General features: G+C 50.7%; 2 protein-coding genes across 9 annotated transcripts; one reads left to right on the forward strand and one right to left on the reverse strand.

Moving 5' to 3' along the window:
- The first annotated feature begins 8,793 nt into the window (after positions 1–8,793).
- On the forward strand, positions 8,794–11,666 carry ZFAND2B (zinc finger AN1-type containing 2B). Of its 7 annotated transcripts, none has more exons than XM_025000152.2 (10): positions 8,794–8,837; positions 8,960–9,036; positions 9,287–9,381; positions 9,622–9,753; positions 9,883–10,034; positions 10,263–10,358; positions 10,434–10,494; positions 10,580–10,647; positions 10,962–11,034; positions 11,269–11,666. In XM_025000152.2, exons 2-10 carry the CDS (start codon positions 8,982–8,984, stop codon positions 11,311–11,313), a joined length of 777 nt encoding a protein of 258 aa, XP_024855920.1. In that variant the 5' UTR covers positions 8,794–8,837; positions 8,960–8,981; the 3' UTR covers positions 11,314–11,666.
- Positions 11,667–11,777: 111 nt separating this feature from the next.
- ABCB6 (ATP binding cassette subfamily B member 6) lies at positions 11,778–19,565 on the reverse strand. 2 transcript variants are annotated; one of them, NM_001098156.2, is given in 19 exon segments: positions 11,778–12,051; positions 12,239–12,307; positions 12,381–12,475; positions 12,720–12,832; positions 12,976–13,150; positions 13,570–13,674; positions 14,248–14,305; positions 14,526–14,611; positions 14,722–14,785; positions 14,874–14,950; positions 15,091–15,216; positions 15,388–15,453; positions 15,638–15,747; positions 16,255–16,376; positions 17,177–17,360; positions 17,528–17,629; positions 17,826–18,012; positions 18,259–18,396; positions 18,695–19,408. In NM_001098156.2, coding segments are annotated over 19 exon segments (2,532 nt in total). In that variant the 5' UTR covers positions 19,244–19,408; the 3' UTR covers positions 11,778–11,945.
- Between the last annotated feature and the right edge of the window lie 317 nt (positions 19,566–19,882).

The raw sequence follows: 19,882 nt of genomic DNA on the forward strand, positions 1-19,882 counted from the left end.
CAATATGCTCTCTTTATACACTGTTAGCAGAAAACAGTACAAGTTTGAAGAGGTAAGGTACACAGACTTATTAAAAAGCAGAGACATTACTTTGCCAACAAAGGTCCATCTAGTCAAAGCTATGGATTTTCCAGTAGTCACATATGGACCATAAAGAAAGCTCACTGCCAAAGAATTGATGCTTTTGAACTGTGGTATTGGAGAAGACTCTTGAGAGTCCCTTGGACTGCAAGGAGATAAAATCAATCAATCCTAAAGGAAATCAGTCCTGAATATTCATTGGAGGAACTGATGCTGAAGCTGAAGCTCCAATACTTTGGCTACCTGATGCGAAGAGCTGACTCATTGGAAAAGACCCTGATGTTGGGAAAGATAGAAGGCAAGAAGAAAAGGGGATGACAGAGGATGAGATGGTTGGATGGCATAGCCAGCTCGATGGACATGAGTTTGAGCAAGCTCCGGGAGTTGGTGATGGACAGGGAAACCTGGCATGCTGCAGTCCATGGGGTCGCAAAGAGTCGGACATGAGTGAATGACTGAACTGAAGGTATACAGACATTTGACACATCTGATTTTAAGGTGTGTGGACTTTTTTTTTTTTTACTGCACTGGGCAGCATGTGGGATCTTAGTTCCCTGACCAAGGATCAAAACTGCACCCACTGCATTGGAAGCACAGTGTCTTAATTGCTGAACCACCAGGAAGTCTCTAGACTGTACATCATACTCTCACAGTGCTAATTTGTCTTATCTGGGCTCAAAAACCCAGCAGGGTGAGGATTAGATAGAAAGTCAGAGGAAAAATAATTCGTGCCCGTGACATGTGCTGCTTATTAATAGATTAAACCACATGTAATTGTTTTGGTAAAAAAAAATTGTCAAGTCTTAGCAATTTCATAAGCTTGTATCTATCAGAACTGTTGCTGGATTTCACAGATTTGGAGTCTTGGAACTCACAAACAACAAGCTCTTCAACAACTGTCTTTTCTAAAGGGCCTAGGCTGAAAGTTGAATCCCCATGACAGGTGCATAGCCAGATCAAGAGTCTCCCACACATCAACAGCCTGACTTCATGGTATGACCAGAGAGTGTGATAGTGCCTTGAGAAATACTCTGAATCTAAGGAGATGGCAACCCACTCCAGTACTCTTGCCTAGAAAATCCCATGGACAGAGGAGCCTGGTGTCCATGGGGTCGCAAAGAGTCGGACACGACTGAGCGACTTCACTTTGACTTTGAAGGAGATAACTTATAACTATCTTAAAAGGGACAATGTTAAACTAATGCAATAATGGCAGTTAGCCATAGTTTTGTCAGGCAGTGTAGACTTTGGGAGGAGGCAAGAGTCAGGTAGTGATATGACTTAAAACCCTTGTGTAAGCTACAAGATCAGCCTCTTTTTATGGGACTGTGTTCCATCAGTCAGAGGATGGTAGATAACAATCCCTCCCTGTCCCTCAGTCAGTATGACAGTATGGTAGTATGGCAGATGGCAAGCCCATAGCTTATATGCTACAGATCCAATGGCTTTATGAATACTGATTCTTCTGGCCTTTATTTCAAATTCCCAGGAAGGAATCTGATTGTTCAAATATAGCAGATGCCCCTGGTGCCTTGCCTGCTTGGTGCATCTTGGACTTCAGATGTCACTGTGGACAGCTCCTATGAGTCCTGATGGCTTCCCACTTCCAAGCCAAGCCAGATTCAGAATTTCTGCCTCCAGGATTCCCCCCAAATCCCTCATACTTCAATAAGCTTGAATCAGCTTGCACATAGGTACAGGTTCACTGTGCCAGGTGAATATGGGGGAGCTATCATCTCCTAGAGAAACTTTCAACTTGAAGACAGGAGTCAGCCCATCCTTCTGTCTTTTAGAAGGATGATTCTGAGACATATTTTATATGCCTTCTCCGAGGGTTCCCAGTGGAACTGGGAAACACAGTAGTAACCAGTTCAATAACTCTTCATTGGTTTTCCTTCCTTCCCTGTCTCCCTCTCCCCTACTCTCTTACTCTGGCTAGGATTACCTCCTATATGAATTATCTGCATCAAAATCCTTGCTTCAGGTTATGCTTTTGGGGAACACAAACTCAGATACCCAGTGTGGGTCAGATGACCACTCCCAGACCAATCATCTTTGGCAGAAACACTGCTGCCCAGAGCCTATCCCAGGGGTGAGGATGGATTTAAGAGGAAGCTGCCAGAATTTCCCTGAAAGACTTGATCTCAATGTCAAGGGCTGGGGCTCAATTCCTTATTGGGGCACTAAGATCCTATAATCCGTGTGGTGTGGCCAAAAAATTTTTTTCTTTTTTATAATCATTTATTTACTTATTTTTATTTTGGTTGCTGTGGGTCTTTGTTGCTTTGCACGGGCTTTCTCTAGTTGCAGCAAGTGGGGGCTACTGTTTGCTGCGGTGCAGAGGCTTCTCCTTGTGGTGGCTTCTCTTGTTGTGGAGCACGGGCTCTAGGCGAGGGCTCAGTAGTTGCGGCTCATGGGCTCTACAGCGTGGCCTCAGGAGTTATTGCGCTCAGAATTAGTTGCCCTGTGGCATGTGGAATCTTCCCAGAGGAGGGATTGAACCCATGTCCCCTGCACTGGCTGGCAGATTCTTATCTAGTATGCCACCAGGAAAGTCCAAAGAGTTCTTTTCTTTCTTTTTTTAAACATTTTATCTTCTCAGTGATACACTGGAAAGCTACTTAAAGATTTTTGATGTGGACCATTCTTAAAATCTTTATTGAATTTGTTACAATATTGCTTCTGTTTTAAGTTTCGACTTTTATGGCCCCAAGACATGTGGGAGCTTAGCTTCGCGACCAGGGATTGAACCCACACCCTCTACATTAGAAGACAAAGCCTTAACCACTGGATCACCAGGGAAGTCCTGAAAGTTACTTATTTTAAAATATCTGTCTCACATCTAAGTTCTATACTGAGCTTTCATTAATTCTAAGTATCATCCCCACCTAGTTCAGGCCATCATTATCTCTTGCTTCTATTATAGCAACAGCCTTCAGCCTAGCCTCCCTTCTACCAATCTGTTCTCCACTCTGAAGCCAGAGTGACTTTCCCAAAATACAAATCTGATCATATTACTCTCCTTCTTAAAGCTATCTATAGTTCATTTGTTGTTCTTCAGTTCTTGTGACCCCCAAGGACTGTAGCCCGCCAGGCTCCTCTGTCCATGGGATTTTCCAGGCAAGAATACTGGAGTGGGTTGCAATTTCCTTCTCCAGGGGATATTCCTGACCCAGGGATCGAACCTGAGTCTGCCATATTGCAGGCAGATTTTTTACCACTGAGTCACAAGGGAAGCTGATATTATGTTTATGTTAAAATTCTCAACAACTAATGTGGCCTCCATGATCTGAGGAGATTTTACCCCTGCTAACTCTCCAGCTTTATCTCCTGCCAAGCTGTTTCTTACACTCTAAGATCCTGATGTTATCAGCTTTTTAAAAGTTTTATCTAAAGGATCTTGTTCTCTCTTATCTCCAGGTCTTTGTCCCTGCTGATTCCTCTGCTTGAAATAGCACCTACTTCCACCTGCTTCCTTGCTCCCTTGGCCTTCACCTAGCCAACATCTACTTACCCTTCAGGTTTTGCCTTGTCAACTCCAGAATGGGTGTACCTGAAATGCACTGCCGTCTTGCCTAGTCCTTCCTAGTCTTTGCCTATGGCATCCAGTGACAGCACATGGGAGGATACTCAGTATATTGTTGAATGAAGGGAGGAATGGAATGGACTTTCTCGGGTTTTCTAGGATTGTCCAAGCCAGTTTGGTAATTTTCACTTTAGTGTTGCTGACTCCCTTCCCCCAAACATGAGATTCAGACCTGGCACATCAGAACATCACATACCCTGACCCCAGGCCACAGGTCAGAGCTTGGCGGACAATCCAAGTCAAGGCAAATGGGCACAGTAGGAACTGAAATTAGGCCTTCTGCTTGAGGAACCAGGAAAAAATGATTTTAATTTCCAGTAGTCTTGCGGCTGCTGCTGCTAAGTCACTTCAGTCGTGTCTGACTCTGTTCGACCTCATAGACAGCAGCCAACCAGGCTCCCCCATCCCTGGGATTCTCCAGGCAAGAACAGTGGAGTGGGTTGCCATTTCCTTCTCCAATGCAGGAAAGTGAAAGGGAAGTCGATCAGTCATGTCCGACTCTGTGCGACTCCATGGACTGCAGCCTACCAGGCTCCTCCATCCATGGGGTTTTCCAGGCAAGAGTACTGGAGTGGGGTGCCATTGCCTTCTCCATCCAGTAGCCTTAGAGCTGTAAGGATGTAAGCAGCAGACACAGAGGGAAACAAAACCAAAAGCTGGAGGGAGAGAGGGAGAAGAGAAGAAAGCTGTCTCATTCCCAGTTGTAGCTGGTTCTCTCTCCATTTTGGAGGACATTTTCAACTCTAAGCATTTCATCTGTTTACTTATCTCCATGCCCAAATTTATGGGAAGCTAGGCCAGGGGCGGCCGGGAGGACCAACCCCATGACCAAGGAGCAGTGGCTGCGCAGGTGTAGGAGGGCCTAGAGGAGCTATCCCACTTTGAAGGTGAGGAAGGGTGGCAGTGAGGAGATTCCCCTCATCCAAGGTAAGGAGCAGCGGCTGTGCTTTGCTGGAGCACCCATGAAGAGATACTCCACGCCCAAGGTAAGAGAAACCCAAGTAAGATGTAGGTGTTGCAAGAGGGCATCAGAGGGCAGACACACTGAAACCATACTCACAGAAAACTAGTCAATCTAATCACACTAGGACCACAGCCTTGTCTAACTCAATGAAACTAAGCCATGCCCGTAGGCAACCCAAGATGGGCGGTTCATGGTGGAGAGATCTGACAGAATGTGGTTCACTGGAGAAGGGAATGGCAAACCACTTCAGTATTCTTGCCTTGAGAACCCCATGAACAGTATGAAAAGGCAAAATGATAGGATACTGAAAGAGGAACTCCCCAGGTCAGTAGGGGCCCAATATGCTACTGGAGATCAGAGGAGAAATAACTCCAGAAAGAATGAAGGGATAGAGCCAAAGCAAAAACAATACCCAGCTGTGGATGTGACTGGTGATAGAAGCAAGGTCCGATGCTGTAAAGAGCAATATTGCAATAGGAACCTGGAATGTCAGGTCGATGAATCAAGGCAAATTGGAAGTGGTCAAACAAGAGATGGCAAGAGTGAATGTCAACATTCTAGGAATCAGTGAACTCAAATGGACTGGAATGGGTTCAGATGACCATTATATCTACTACTGCAGGCAGGAATCCTTCAGAAGAAATGAAGTGGCCATCATGGTCAACAAAAGAGTCCAAAATGCAGTAATTGGATGCAATCTCAAAAACGACAGAATGATCTCTGTTCGTTTCCAAGGCAAACCATTCAATATCACAGTAATCCAAGTCTATGCCCCAACCAGTAACACTGAAGAAGCTGAAGTTGAACGGTTCTATGAAGACCTACAAGACGTTTTAGAACTAACACCCAAAAAAGATGTCCTTTTCATTATAGGGGACTAGAATGCAAAAGTAGGAAATCAAGAAACACCTGGAGTAACAGGCAAGTTTGGCCTTGGAATACAGAATGAGGCAGGGCAAAGACTGATAGAGTTTTGCCAAGAAAATGCACTGGTCATAGCAAACACCCTCTTCCAACAACACAAGAGAAGACTCTACACATGGACATCACCAGATGGTCAACACCTAAATCAGACTGATTACATTCTTTGCAGCCAAAGATGGAGAAGCTCTATACAGTCAACAAAAACAAGACCAGGAGCTGACTGTGGCTCAGATCATGAACTCCTTATTATCAAATTCAGATTTAAATTGAAGAAAGTAGGGAAAACCACTAGACCATTCAGGTATGACCTAAATCAAATCCCTTATGATTATACAGTGGAAGTGAGAAATAGATTTAAGGGCCTAGATCTGATAGATAGAGTGCCTGATGAACTATGGAATGAGGTTCGTGACATTGTACAGGAGACAGGGATCAAGACCATCCCCATGGAAAAGAAATGCAAAAAAGCAAAATGGCTGTCTGGGGAGGCCTTACAAATAGCTGTGAAAAGAAGAGAAGCGAAAAGAAAAGGAGAAAAGGAAAGATATAAGCATCTGAATTAGAGTTCCAAAGAACAGCAAGAAGAGATAAGAAAGCCTCCCTTAGCGATCAATGCAAAGAAATAGAGGAAAACAACAGAATGGGAAAGACTAGAGATCTCTTCAAGAAAATTAGAGATACCAAGGGAACATTTCATGCAAAGATGGGCTTGATAAAGGACAGAAATGGTGTGGACCTAACAGAAGCAGAAGATATTAAGAAGAGGTGGCAAGAATACACAGAACTGTACAAAAAAGATCTTCACGACCCAGATAATCACAATGGCGTGATCACTCACCTAGAGCCAGACATCCTGGAATGTGAAGTCAAGTGGGCCTTAGAAAGCATCACTACAAGCAAAGCTAGTGGAGGTGATGGAATTCCAATGGAGCTCTTTCAAATCCTGAAAGATGATGCTGTGAAAGTGCTGCACTCAATATGCCAGCACATTTGGAAAACTCAGCAGTGGCCACAGGACTGGAAAAGATCAGTTTTCATTCCAATCCCAAAGAAAGGCAAAGCCAAAGAATGCTCAAACTACCACACAATTGCACTTATCTCACATGCTAGTAAAGTAATGCTCAAAATTCTGGCAAGCCAGGCTTCAGCAATACATGAACCGTGAACTTCCAGATGTTCAAGCTGGTTTTAGAAAAGGCAGAGGAACCAGAGATCAAATTGCCAACATCCGCTGGATCATGGAAAAAGCAAAAGAGTTCCAGAAAAACATTTATTTCTGCTTTATTGACTATGCCAAAGCCTTTGACTGTGTGGATCACAATAAACTGTGGAAAATTCTTCAAGAGATGGGAATACCAGACCACCTGACCTGCCTCTTGAGAAATCTGTATGCAGGTCAGGTAGCAACAGTTAGAACTGGACATGGAACAACAGACTGGTTCCAAATAGGAAAAGGAGTACGTCAAGGCTGTATATTATCACCCTGCTTATTTAACTTATATGCAGAGTACATCATGAGAAACGCTGGACTGGAAGAAACACAAGCTGGAATCAAGATTGCTGGGAGAAATATCAATAACCTCAGATATGCAGATGACACCACCCTTATGGCAGAAAGTGAAGAGGAACTAAAAAGCCTCTTGATGAAAGTGAAAGTGGAGAATGAAAAAGTTGGCTTACAGCTCAACATTCAGAAAACAAAGATCATGGCATCTGGTCCCATCACTTCATGGGAAATAGATGGGGAAACAGTGGAAACAGTGTCAGACTTTATTTTTGGGGGCTCCAAAATCACTGCAGATGGTGACTGCAGCCATGAAATTAAAAGACGCTTACTCCTTGGAAGGAAAGTTGTGACCAACCTAGATAGCATATTGAAAAGCAGAGACATTACTTTGCCAACAAAGTCCGTCTAGTCAAGGCTATGGTTTTTCCTGTGGTCATGTATGGATGTGAGAGTTGGACTGTGAAGAAGGGTAAGCGCCGAAGAATTGATGCTTTTAACTGTGGTGTTGGAGAAGACTCTTGAGTCCCTTGGACTGCAAGGAGATCCAATCAGTCCATTCTGAAGGAGATCAGCCCTGGGATTTCTTTGGAGGGAATGATGCTGAAGCTGAAACTCCAGTACTTTGGCCACCTCATGCGAAGAGTTGACTCATTGGAAAAAACTGATGTTGGGAGGGTTGGGGGCAGGAGGAGAAGGGGACGACAGAGGATGAGATGGTTGGATGGGATCACTGACTCAATGGACGTGAGTCTGAGTGAACTCAGGAAGTTGGTGGACAGGGAGGCCTGGCGTGCTGCGATTCATGGGGTCGCAAACAGTCGGACACGACTGAGTGACTGAGCTGAACTGAGGGCAAGCAAGCCCATGCACGAAGGGCCAGAGAGGCATGTGAGAAAATGTGTAAAAATGGAAGTCTCAACCTGGGGCTCCCTAGGGTCACGCAGGACACCAATCCAGCGACTCTCTAGCTTCATTCAAGAAACATTAAGTAAGCATTCAGAATATTCCAGGCATGTGTTTTTCAAATTGTAGTAAATGGATAATGTCTGAATTCTCTCCCGTGCTTCCGGGGGTGGGGAGGGGGCGGGAGCTCAGGAATCCGCATTTTAAAGCAGGTGATTCACAGTTCCAGGCACTGCACTGGGTGCTGGGCCCGACTCAAGGGAAGGCAGACGTGGTTCGTCTTACCACTATATTTATGTGGGAAGGGGGCAGTGAGGGAGTGAGAGAAGAGATGATTACAATAAGGTGATAGGATGCTAGAAAAGAACGACGGGAAACCACAAGAGATGCACTGGGCTCAAACTGAGGAAGGTCAGAGAAGTCTTACCAAAGGACAGCGAAACCAAACGTGGAGGAGCTACGGCTCTGAAGAAAAATGTGTATCTCACAGAAACATCGGTGTTTTCAGTTCGTAGAGTAGGTATAGCAGCGATTGTGAACTAAATGGCTGGGGGAGGGTGCCGAGAAGCAGGCGAAGGACCCAGTTGTGAAAGACCCCAAACCACCTGAGCCTCGAAGATGTAATCTCTCCTTGTCTTCGCCCGCCCTAACGCCTTCGAGGCCAAACCCACCCGCGGCCACTCGGTAGCCCTGGAGACACCATCCAGCTCCCGGACGCCTGGCAAAACAGGAGGGGCGACCCTCGGCTCTTCCGGGATGCGCCCCGCCCCCGCCGACAGCGAGGGACGTGCCCGCCCTGCGCGATGACGTCACGCGCCCGCGCGCGCCAAGGGAGGAGTGAGAACTGCGGTCCGGGAGGCTCTGACGCTCCGGTAAAGCGGGCTGGGTCGGGGGGAGGAAGGGGCGGGACAAGGAGTTCCCCCCAGAGTACGGGGTCGCGATTTGGACCCAGAGCTGGAGCCCTCGGGGAGCTCAGCATCGCGTCCTCTCCCAGCAGGTCCCCGTCCGGCCCGGCGATGGAGTTTCCGGACCTTGGGGCTCACTGTTCGGAGCCGAGCTGTAAGCGCTTGGGTAAGCGGGTGAAGGGGTGAGGGGCGGAGCACGCGAGAGGCGGGGCCGGGCGGACTGGCGGGCTCCTGGGCTGGCAGTGCCCGAGGAGGGCGGGGCTCGAGCTTGGGGCGTGGCGTAGGAGATAGTGGAGTAGGGCCAGGGTCCAGTTGGTTCCTAGTACGGCAGTGTTTTCCTGCCCCTGAGTGGAAGGCTTGAGTGAGCAGGAACGTCGAGGTCCCACTGGACCTGCAGTCTGACCCATTTCCTGCAGATTTTCTGCCGCTCAAGTGCGATGCCTGTTCGGGCATCTTCTGCGCAGACCATGTGGCCTACGCCCAGCATCACTGTGGATCTGCTTACCAAAAGGTGAGGGGGCGGTCTGAGGATGAAAGGGGGCGGGTGGAGGATGCGTGCAAAATCTCCGGAAGCCCTCCGCCTCACATTTCCCCTCCTTTATTGTCTTCTTGAGGCTCAGTGCTGGGAACATTATTTCCTTTTGCGTTTATGGAGGGCATGTCCAGGCTCTTTCAGGGGGATTCTCTCAGGACCAAAGATCTGGCTGGACTGGGAGTAGGCCACAGACCGAACCCTGCTCCCTAACTATAGGATATCCAGGTACCTGTATGCCCGCTCTGTAACGTGCCTGTACCTGTGGCCAGAGGGGAGTCCCCTGACCGTGCTGTTGGGGAGCACATTGACCGAGACTGTCGCTCAGATCCAGCTCAACAAAAACGTAAGGTAAGTGTTAGAGGGATCAACCATGGTCACATGGGACTACAAACGCCTGGAACTCTGCACAGCTGTTAGGACAGGACTGAAAAGGGAGCAGAGATCTCAGCAGAGACAATCCTTCCTACTCCACCTCAGATCTTCACCAATAAGTGTGAACGCGCTGGCTGCCGGCAGCGGGAAATGATGAAACTGACCTGCGACCTCTGTGGCCGAAATTTCTGCATCAAGCACCGTCACCCACTGGACCATGATTGCTCTGGGGAGGGGCACCCCACCAGTAGGGCAGGGTAATTGCAACCAAGTTCTCTACTTGCCTTTGGGACCTGAATGAACCTTTGTCCTAACAGTTGGGAAGCTTCACCCTATCTCCTTTGGCTAGGGAGTCTTTTCTTTTTCAAGTGCATGTTTTCCAGATCTTTTGGAGGAGCTCCCCTCCTGACTTCCTGGGTCAGGGGTGGGAGGAACTTGTAAGCTGAAGGTGCCTGGAGGCATGCCCAAAGTGTCTCTTCCTACAGACTGGCTGCCATCTCCAGAGCACAAACCCTGGCTTCTTCTACAAAGACCACCCCCAGCCCAAACCAGACCTTGCCTTCCTCTTCCTCTACCAGCAGGTAGGCCTGCCTGTTTCCCCTCCCCCTTTTTTCCCTTCGCATCTTTGACCTGAGCCTCTTGAATATCTGCCATAGAGCCAAAACTCAGTCTCCAACCCGGACAGCCGCTCCAGTGATTACTTTGCAAAGTGGCTTGGTGAGTGGGGCAGAGGTTGGATGGACAGAAGCAGACCCACAGAGAGTGAAGTCCAAGGCACCTGGTCTTATTTTTCCTTTTGCAGAGTGAGGATGAGGCTCTGCAACGAGCCCTGGAACTGTCCCTGGCAGAGACCAAACCCCAGGTCCCAAGGTACCTACTCACTGGTAAAAGGGTGGGGTGTGGATGAAGGCTCAGTTTGGAGGGAGGGAGGTGGGACTGCTGTCATCCAATGCAGGATAATAGGAACTTGGGCTCAAAATTAAGTTTTTGAACTATATGACCTTGGACAAGTTCTTTGGCCCATTAGGGTCTTAATATGTTCAATAAAATAAGGACAATACCAACATCCTGTAAAAACCTACATGTGAGAATTGAAACAGTACTTAGAAGGGCTCAGCACAGTGATGCCTAACAGAGGAGATGCTCACATTTTAGATACTAATTAAGCTGTTCCTCCCTCCCAGTTCTCAGGAGGAAGAAGACTTAGCTTTAGCACAAGCACTATCGGCCAGTGAGGCAGAATACCGACAGCAGCAGGTATGAGGATGGCGTAGAGATGGGCCCTGTGCTGGGAGTAAGTAAGGAGTTTTCGGGGTAGGGGGGAAGGCAGGGAGGGTGTTCTTCCAAGTGGTAGAGTTTATGATGGTGTTTATCCTTTTATTTTCCTTATGACTCCACTCATAGCGCATGCTGAGCTCTGCAGTAAGGACTGTCCCTCATTTCCTTGACGTTGCACCCTGTCTTCCTCTCCTTCCCTTCCCCTTGCTCCAGGCTCAAAGCCGCAGCTTGAAGCCGTCCAACTGCAACCTGTGCTAGGGTCCTGGGCTTGGGGAGGGAGGCTCAGCTGAGGAAGACTGTGGCCCTCACACCTCTAGGGTCCACAGGGAGAGGAGGCCCGGAGCAGCCAGAGTGAAGACGAAGAGGAGTGACGTGGAGGCCACCTCCAGGGAGCATCTGGAGAAACAGCATGTGGAGCTGAGCCTACAGAGGGCTCTGCTGGCCGCTCCAGCTGCATGGGAGTGAGCCGCTCTGAACTGCTCCCTGGCCAGGTCCCACTCGGCCCCCCTGCATCTTGTCATCCCCCATATACTGGGGCTCCCCTCCATGTATAGGGGGCAGGGAGGGGGGCCTAGAAACAATAAAGGATGGGCAGTCTGTAAGACAACAAAGTGGTGTGTTTCTTTCTCTTTTCCAATCAAAAACAGAAGAGTCCCATCAAGAATGCTCATCTGACCTGCCGTGGAGGCCTGCTGTAGTTCCCCACACCACAAAGTCAGTGATCCTAACACAGTCCACACTTTTATTTCCCCCACAATGCTCTTCTGAAAGTCCCCGTTCCATCACTGTAGCTAGCACCAAGACCAGGATGAAACATGGCAGGGAAGAGGGATACAGTGTATTCCCCTCAGAGCTATCCTTCAGGAAGGAAGTGGCCACACCTTTTGTCATCATGCCTTAGTCTGGGGCTTGGTGTCTTCAGGGACTTCTTGTCCCTGCTGCTGTAGCTGCCACATGTCAGCATACACCCCACCTCGGGACAGCAGAGCCTCGTGCCTGGGGCAAGGAGAAAAATGTAAGTCCCAACCAACTGTTATTTATACCCCAAGAGTCCTCGCCACCAGTCTGAGATGACGAGGAACTGGTGAGGGAGATCCTTCCAGAAACCCCTGGGATTCCACGACCTTTCCTTGGGGCCCCCACTTCAGAGGCCCTTCCCTGTTTATCATGCTGTGTCCCTTACCGTCCTCGCTCCACGATGCGGCCATCCTTGATGACAAGGATCTGGTCAGCACTGACCACCGTGGAGAGCCTGAGAGGTCAGAGGTCAGTCAGTCACCCACCACGACACCCGAGGGGGACCCCACCTGCTGCCTGTCCCATACCTGTGTGCCACCACGATGGTGGTGCGGTTGGCACAGACTTTGGCCAGAGAAGCTTGGATGGCCCTCTCATTATGGGTATCCAACGCAGACGTTGCCTACAGAGAGGGACTTAGGTAAAACTGTCCCTCCCACCAGATCCCTGGTGGGAGGAGGATGCAAGTGGCTGGCTGAGGCCTCAGGAATCAAAAAGGACCTTGTTTTGCGCTTGAAAACTGTTATGTATTTTTGTAAAACATGCATTTGTGCTGGCTCTCCTACATGAAGAACGGTGTTCAGCAGGAATGGCTGGGCACAGGCTCAGGGAGGAAGGAGGGGGACAAAGCATCTCAGGGCCCTCACCTCGTCCAGCAGAACAATGTCTGGAGCCTTGAGAATGGTGCGAGCGATGGCGACACGCTGTTTCTCCCCACCACTCAGCTTCAGTCCCCGCTCGCCCACCTGGGTATCATACCCTGCGGAAATTGCCCACCTCTCTCAAGTCACATGTACTACACATGGTTTCTGTGACCAGATGGGCAAGGACGGGGTAGAATGGATGTCAGAGGCAGTAACAGGCCTGAACTGGGTGGGGGTAGACCCTGAAGGGGAGGCTCACCTTCAGGGAAAGCTGTGATGGTGTCGTGGATGCCTGCAGCCTGAGCCGCAGCCTTCACCTCGTCGTTCCCAGCTGTGATGCGGCCGTAGCGGATATTGTTGGCAATGGTGTCATTGAAGAGGACAGTGTCCTGGGGCACGACTCCAATGTGAGACCGGAGAGAGGCCTGGGTCACCTGGGGCCAAAAGACCATATACTCTGGCCTGTGAGATCCCTCCAGGCCTGGAAGGTAGGATGGGCTGGTGGGAAGCACATGAGATGAGAGACTCTGCATGAGAGTCCTGCCTTCACCTCCCCAGACCTCAGCTGCGTGGGCAAGTCACTTAATCTCTCTGTTTCCCTGTTGATAGTAAATTCATTTTCTCTCCCTGCTGCCCTGGATGGCTGCAGATCTTTGTGCCTCATACGGCATCCTAGGAATCACTCCTATGACTACTTTCCTTATACAGACCATGTGCCGCTAGAAAGGCTGAGGTCTCCTGACCCAGCTTTTTGCAGGGGTGACAGCTCTTTCTCTACTCCCTGGATGCCCAGCACCCACCATTCTTTCACATATGGGCCCATAAATTATAGTCTTCCCTCGAGCATCCTTACCTGTGAAACATCCTGCCCATCTATTCGGATGCAGCCGGAGCTGATGTCATAGAAGCGAAATAGCAGACGCAAAACTGTGCTCTTCCCCGCTCCCGATGGGCCCACCTGTTGCATGAAAAACAGAGGGAGAAAGGACTTCCCTGGTGGTGCAGTGGCTAAAAATCTGCCCACCTGGGCACATGGGTTTGCTCCCTGGTCTGGGAAGATTCCACATGTCTCGGAGCACCTCAGCCCATGCACCACAACTACTGAGCTTGTACTCTAGAGCCCGAGAGCCATAACTACTGAGCCTGCGTGCTGCAACTCCTGAAGCCCATGTGCCTGAAGCCTGTGCTCTGTAACAGGAGAAGCCACCACAATGAGAAGCCTGTGCACTGCAACAGAGTAGCTCCTGCTCACTGCAGCTAGAGAAAGCCTTCACACAGCAATTAAGAGCCACCACAACCAAAAAAAAAAAAAAATTTTTTTAAAAAGGAAGGAAAAACATTCTCAGGCCCATTGGCTTTTAAGGCTTTCTCTCCAAGAGGCCATCAATGTCCATGGAGGCTGCCACATTCAGTACTGTGACCCAATAAGACATGGCTCTCTGACCTCCACAGCCTGGGTCCCCAGCTACCATGGGCACTGAAATAAGGGAAGCTCAAGGAGTCTGGGTCAGCTGGCTGGGTCTCCTCTCACCAGGGCCAGTGTCTGTCCAGGCATCACGGTGAAGGACACATCCTGCAGGGTCTCCCGCCTGCAAGGAAGGGTGAGCATGGTCGACAGGCTGGCTGTACTGCCAGGGTCCCCTCCACCACGAGAGCTACTACTGGGCCCTGCTACCTCTCACTCAGGCTGTCTTCCCAGATGGTGGTGGGCTGAGAAGCGGGGTGGGGGGAGGGCGGGGCAAGGGGAGGAGCAGTGTGTAAATGGACACGGAAAGGGGACTGCGGGACAGTGGAAGGGGAGGGGCTCACCCATCAGTATAACTGAAGTGCACGTTTTCAAACTCAATCTGACCCCTCTGAAAGCGAAGGGGCCCTGCGCCGGGAAGGTCCTTCACCTGGGAGAGTGCCACCATTGTGTGCCATTACAGGCCTGGTATCTTCCAGACACGAGGAACACCATGCCAGCTCCCACTCCCTACAAACCCACTCCTCTCTCCTCACTCACTTCTGTCTTCTCTTTCAGCAGGTCAAACATGTTCTCCATGTCGATGAAGTTGGTCTGAATCATCCTGCAAGAAGAGGGCTGGTTGGAGCTCCTCTCGGGAGCTGGGGAGATAACAGTGCACCCTGGACAGGTGAGGGCTGGCATCAGGTTACCTGTAGTAGGTGCCAAACCAGTTGAGAGGCATGTACAGCTGGATGATGTAGGTGCCAAACAGTACAAAGTCCCCGACCTGTGGACATACAGGGATGAGGACAGGGTCACAGGAGGCTGGTGGGCTGTCACCCTGCCCACTAGCTACCCGCTACCTCCTTCCCACCCATGAACCTGATGGCCTAGACAAAGTACCCAGGCCCAGGACAGTTCCCTCACCTGTAGCTTCTGCTCAGTGACAAAGTAAGCACAAAGCAGGGAGCCGGCGAGGAGCCCAAGTCCAATCACCAGGTTCTGGGTCTGATTTAGCAGAACCAGTGAAGCATTTGACTTCCACTCTAAACTCTTGGGCAATGACAAACAAGGAAGGAATGTCATATACATGTTGACAGTCACCAAATCCCAACCTGGGCCCAGGCACATCAACCTCACAGCCCAAATTTTACTCCTCTCAGGCCTGGTGATTCCACAAGTCCTGGCTGTTGCTCTCAGTAGGCCTCAAACCAGCATCCTCACCTGATATTTGATGATGGCCTCACGATAGCGTTCCACTTCATAACTCTCTGCGTTGTAATACTTCACCTGATGAATTTCAAACCAGTGCTGTTTCACACAGCCACAGCTTTCAGCTCCATTCCCCATCCTTCCTCCCTGATTGTAAGCAGCACACTTCGCATCCTCCCTGCTCCTTGTCAGCCCCAATGACCCCAGGCACACTCCTCTACATCTCCAAACCTCACAAAACTGCCACCGAGGTCTCCGTTACCGTCTCAAAGTTTAGCAAAGAGTCCACAGCCCGGGCCCGGGTAGCATTCTCCTGCATGTTCATAGCCCGTCGAAACTTTGTTCTCCACTCAGTGACCACAATGGTCAGGGCTAGAGAGTGACAGGAGAGGGAGAGGGAACAGAAGAGAGCAAGTCACTCCCAGCAGCAGTGACCACATGTATGTCTGCTGCTGGTCACGTGTACAATAACCCTGTGCTATAACCCAGGGGCCCAGATTCCCAAGGAAGGGAGTCTTAAGCTCCCTGAGGGAAGGGGCTGTGTCCAATACATCATCACAGTCCGCATAAAGCCTGTGTGAAAACAGTTTTGGTGAACCAATGGAAGCAAGCTGCATCCTATCACATGAAGTTCCTCCTTGACTTGAGATTCACAGCGGGAATCTAAAGTGACCAGGATGTCCTTCCCTAGGGAGAGTTGGGGTTTCCGTGACAGAAGATGCTCATCCATCACACTGGGGAGCAGCAGGAGCCTATTGGAGCCCACTGATCTACAGCCTCTCAAAGCTGGGCCATCTGAGTTGGGGCAGGACTCATGTTCAAGGTACTCCATAAATGGTTCAGGGAGATGGTTTCATCAAACCATCTCTCATCACTCACCAAGGTAAAAACCCATGCACAGGAACACAATGAGGCCAAACCAAGCATTGAAGAACATGCTGAAGTAGACGATGCCAATGATGATGTCGGCCAGTGTGGGAATGATGTTGAATACTAGGTAGCTAGGAGGCAAAGTCAAGCAATGAAGAATAGTTTAAGGGCTCAGAGCCAGCAATTCTACCTAGGAGGATTTTGCCATAGTGTTTTGTTTTCCATAGCAACAGACTAGAATCAAGCTAAATGCCCCTTAAGAATCAATGCCCCTTATTATGGCTCAATAAACCATAGAATGCTTTGGATCAATTACAATGCATGAGAAAGATCTTCACGTATGAATGAGAATGTTGTTGTTTAATCACTAAGTTGTGTCTGACTCTTTGCAACCCTGGGGACTGTAGCATGCCAGGCTCCTCTGTCCATGGAATTCTCCAGGCAAGAATACTGGAATGGGTTGCCATTTCCTTCTCCAGGGGATCTTCCCAACCCAGAGATTGAACCTGCCTCTCCTGCTTGGAAGGCAGATTCTTTACCACTGAGCCACCAGGGAAGCCCAGATAAGAACACATCTCCCTAACATTTTGATAATAAAGCCATTCTGAGAAATGACACCTACATCATGATACCATCTGTTTTAGGAAACACCTCCACAATACCTACTAGTTCTACATGTACATATGTAAAAAAATGCAAAAAAGCAGAACTCTACATACTACACAGAGTGGGAACCTCTAGTGAGTGGAATTCAAGAGAGATTTGCTCTGTCTGCTTCATTGGAATTATTATGAGGGCATGTGTATATTAATTTTATAATTTCAGAAGAAAAAAGAGGACAGAGAGGCAACTCCTCCAGCTGGGTGAGTTGTCCTGACAGCCCCTCCACCAGCGTCCCCAGCCCTGCCCTCCCTTTCCATTGGCATGGCACCTGAGCAGCCCCGTGACACTGGACGTGCCCCGGTCCACGATCCGCAGCACCTCCCCTGTGCGGCGCCCCAGGTGCCAGCGCAGTGAAAGCTCGTGCAGATGGGAGAAGAGGCGCAGTTCCACCTGCCTCGAGGTGAACTGCTGCACCCGGATCCACAGGAACGTGCGCAAGTTGGTCACGAAGCCTGCGGGGAGCCAGGGAAGGCCTCAGTAGGGCTGAGCGGCCCAATGACGTCAGCCCAGCAGCAAGATGTGAAAGGTCTGAGAGCACCGAGGGGCCTGGGGGAGGGATGCCTGTGGGAGGAGGGACAGCGGCCAATACCAACCGGGGTGAGAGCAGAGTCCCTCATACCTGTACTGCCAGTGCCACCCCCCTGGAGGAACTTGAGGAAGACATAGATGATGACCGTCCAGACCAGGGAGTTCCAAGGTGCCTTCTGGGTCAGCAAGTTCACTATGGAGAAAATGAGTCCAAGCCCACTCAGAGACCCTAGCACTCTCTTTGGGAGAAACTGCCCTAGGCACCAGCCACAGCCTCTACTAACCACCCAGTTCTCAACTCTGTCACACTTCCCTGGGCTAGTCTCTGCCACCATCCAGGCCAATGAAGGACCAGAGTGCTAAGCTGACCCCATCCTTCTCCCCCTCACCTATGTCCCTATAGAAGATGGGGACCAACACATTCAGTCCCCGCTCCAACCCCATGAGCCCCAGGCAGATGAGCACAACAAACTGCAGAGCTGGACTCCCCCGAGGCCACAGGTAGCCACTCAGTAGGCGGAGCTTCCTGCCTAGGTCTCGCCAGGTAGACCTCGGTGGCCCCTCTGTTGATGGAACCTAGGATGGTGAAACATGTAGGGGAGGGGAGCTCAGAAATCAAAATGGCATTAGCCAGAAACCCCCTAAGGAAAACGTATGGGATTATAGCTCCCAGGTAACTTGGACCCACACGTGACCCCTGATGGGCTCAGAAAGGCTAACAGGGATTTAGATTTAGGAAAGAAGTGAGTTATTACAATGAGTAGAAATGATGACGGGGAATGGAATTACAATAGACCCTAAGCTTTAGAAATTGAGATGTACCTGGCTCCTCTCTACATCTTGATCCTCTTCATTGACCCGCAAGGTATAAGACTGCGGTCGAAGTCCAGGGGCCCAGAGTCCCAGGACAAAAAGCCCTCCAGAGACCACATACCGCAGCACCCACAGGCTAAACTGAACCTAGAATTAAACACAGGCGGGGAGACTATCACTGAGGGCCAAAGTCCCATTTTCACTACTTGTAACAGGGCTGGGCACTGGGGTAGTACACACACCCAGGTCCTCTTCAGGGGCCCAGCATCTAATAGGTTTTAAAAAAGTCTACAGTGACTCAGCACTGCCACTCCCCACCAGCTGGCTATCAGCTCCCAGCAGCACTGGCCCCTCCTTTCTTCCCTTTCTTAAAGGGATTTGAAAAGCCTGGAAGCAATGTGAGCAAACACGCCACGCTTCCCCCTCCCCCCACGAGGTCCCTCACCTGCTGGCTCAAGTTCGCCCTTGCCCACCACCATTGTGGGTTGTTCCAAGACACCAGGGCCAAATTCTCGGCTGCAAAAGACACAGTCCAGAGGAGCAGGAGACCCGGACTGTGCCTGAACTTGATCCAGACGCCCATTGCTAGCTTCTGCAGTGCCTGGCTCCGTTCGGTCACGAGCATCGCCAGACCACAGGCGCTGGCCACAGTCCCCAGTACAGAAGCCAGGAAAAGGTAGCCTGGTAATGGGGCACCCTGGGCAGTGCCCACCCGGCCAACGAGGCCGGCTAGGGGCAGCGCTACCTGAAGTGTGGCCAGAAGCAGCTGCAGCACATAGGGAGCGACGCGAGGGCCGGCTGCCCAAGACACCCTGTCGGCGCCACCAGGCCCCTCCGGACGTCTGCAGGGAAAAGCCGGCACCAAGGCCAGAGCCCCCAGGGCCATCAGAATCGAGGGCACGAGCGTAAAGAAGAAGCAGGGGCTGAGCCCACCCTTCGCCCAGACCGGACCCGCGGGTCCCTCGGCCTCACAGAAGTTGCCCACAGTCACCATGGCAATGCGTGGTCACCGACCGAGACTGCGGGGACTAAGGGACAAAAGAACTGGAGCGGCGGCCGCTCGGGGCGGGGCGCAGAATCCCGAGTATCTCGGGTCATGGATCCTCTGGGCGCTGAGCCGCGGGGGTCGCCGGGCAGGGTCGCACGTGGACCCGGCCACACCACCCACTCGCTTCGCGCACGCGCCGCCGCCACGCACTCACGCCGGGCACGTACGCTATCTCCGCCGTTCGGCCGCTGCTCGCGGCAGGTGGCCCTCCGGCCGGGTCCGAGCCCACGGGAGTGTTCAACGTCCGACTCCAGCGACTCTCTTCCTCAGCAGCCCCGCCCACCGGGGCCGCCCCTGGCCCCTACTCAGGTCCCCATTGGCCGAAAGTCTCCGAAGGGGCGAGGAGGGGGATGGTGCACGCAAAGGGCAAAATAGACGGGCGGAGCCGGCATGGTCACGTGCTCAGGGCGGGAAATCTGACCGCACGTCCTGCTGAAGTCCTTGACCTCCAAGGAACCATGGTTCGGGAAGCTGCCCTTCTGCTCGCCCGCTAGGTCGGTATATCCAAGTGATCGCATAGACCAGCTTTCTCACGGGGCGGACACGCAGTTCCCAGCCACCTGGGTGGTTCACAGACTCCCCACT

This window comes from Bos taurus, chromosome 2, assembly GCF_002263795.3.
Source record: "Bos taurus isolate L1 Dominette 01449 registration number 42190680 breed Hereford chromosome 2, ARS-UCD2.0, whole genome shotgun sequence".
Classification (NCBI taxonomy): Eukaryota; Metazoa; Chordata; class Mammalia; order Artiodactyla; family Bovidae; genus Bos; species Bos taurus.

Bases quoted from the DNA above. Each gene is read 5' to 3' on its own strand.
- ZFAND2B (XM_005202824.5), top strand. From the start codon at position 8,982: ATGGAGTTTCCGGACCTTGGGGCTCACTGTTCGGAGCCGAGCTGTAAG. The intron at 10,648-10,961 runs GTACCTACTCAC...CCTCCCTCCCAG, and splicing joins ACCAAACCCCAGGTCCCAAG to TTCTCAGGAGGAAGAAGACT. The intron at 11,035-11,372 runs GTATGAGGATGG...TCACACCTCTAG, and splicing joins CAGAATACCGACAGCAGCAG to GGTCCACAGGGAGAGGAGGC.
- ABCB6 (XM_059877230.1), bottom strand. From the start codon at position 19,243: ATGGTGACTGTGGGCAACTTCTGTGAGGCCGAGGGACCCGCGGGTCCG. The intron at 14,951-15,090 runs GTGAGGGAACTG...GTATGTCCACAG, and splicing joins TCACTGAGCAGAAGCTACAG to GTCGGGGACTTTGTACTGTT. The intron at 14,306-14,525 runs GTGAGCCCCTCC...CCTTCCTTGCAG, and splicing joins CACTTCAGTTATACTGATGG to GCGGGAGACCCTGCAGGATG.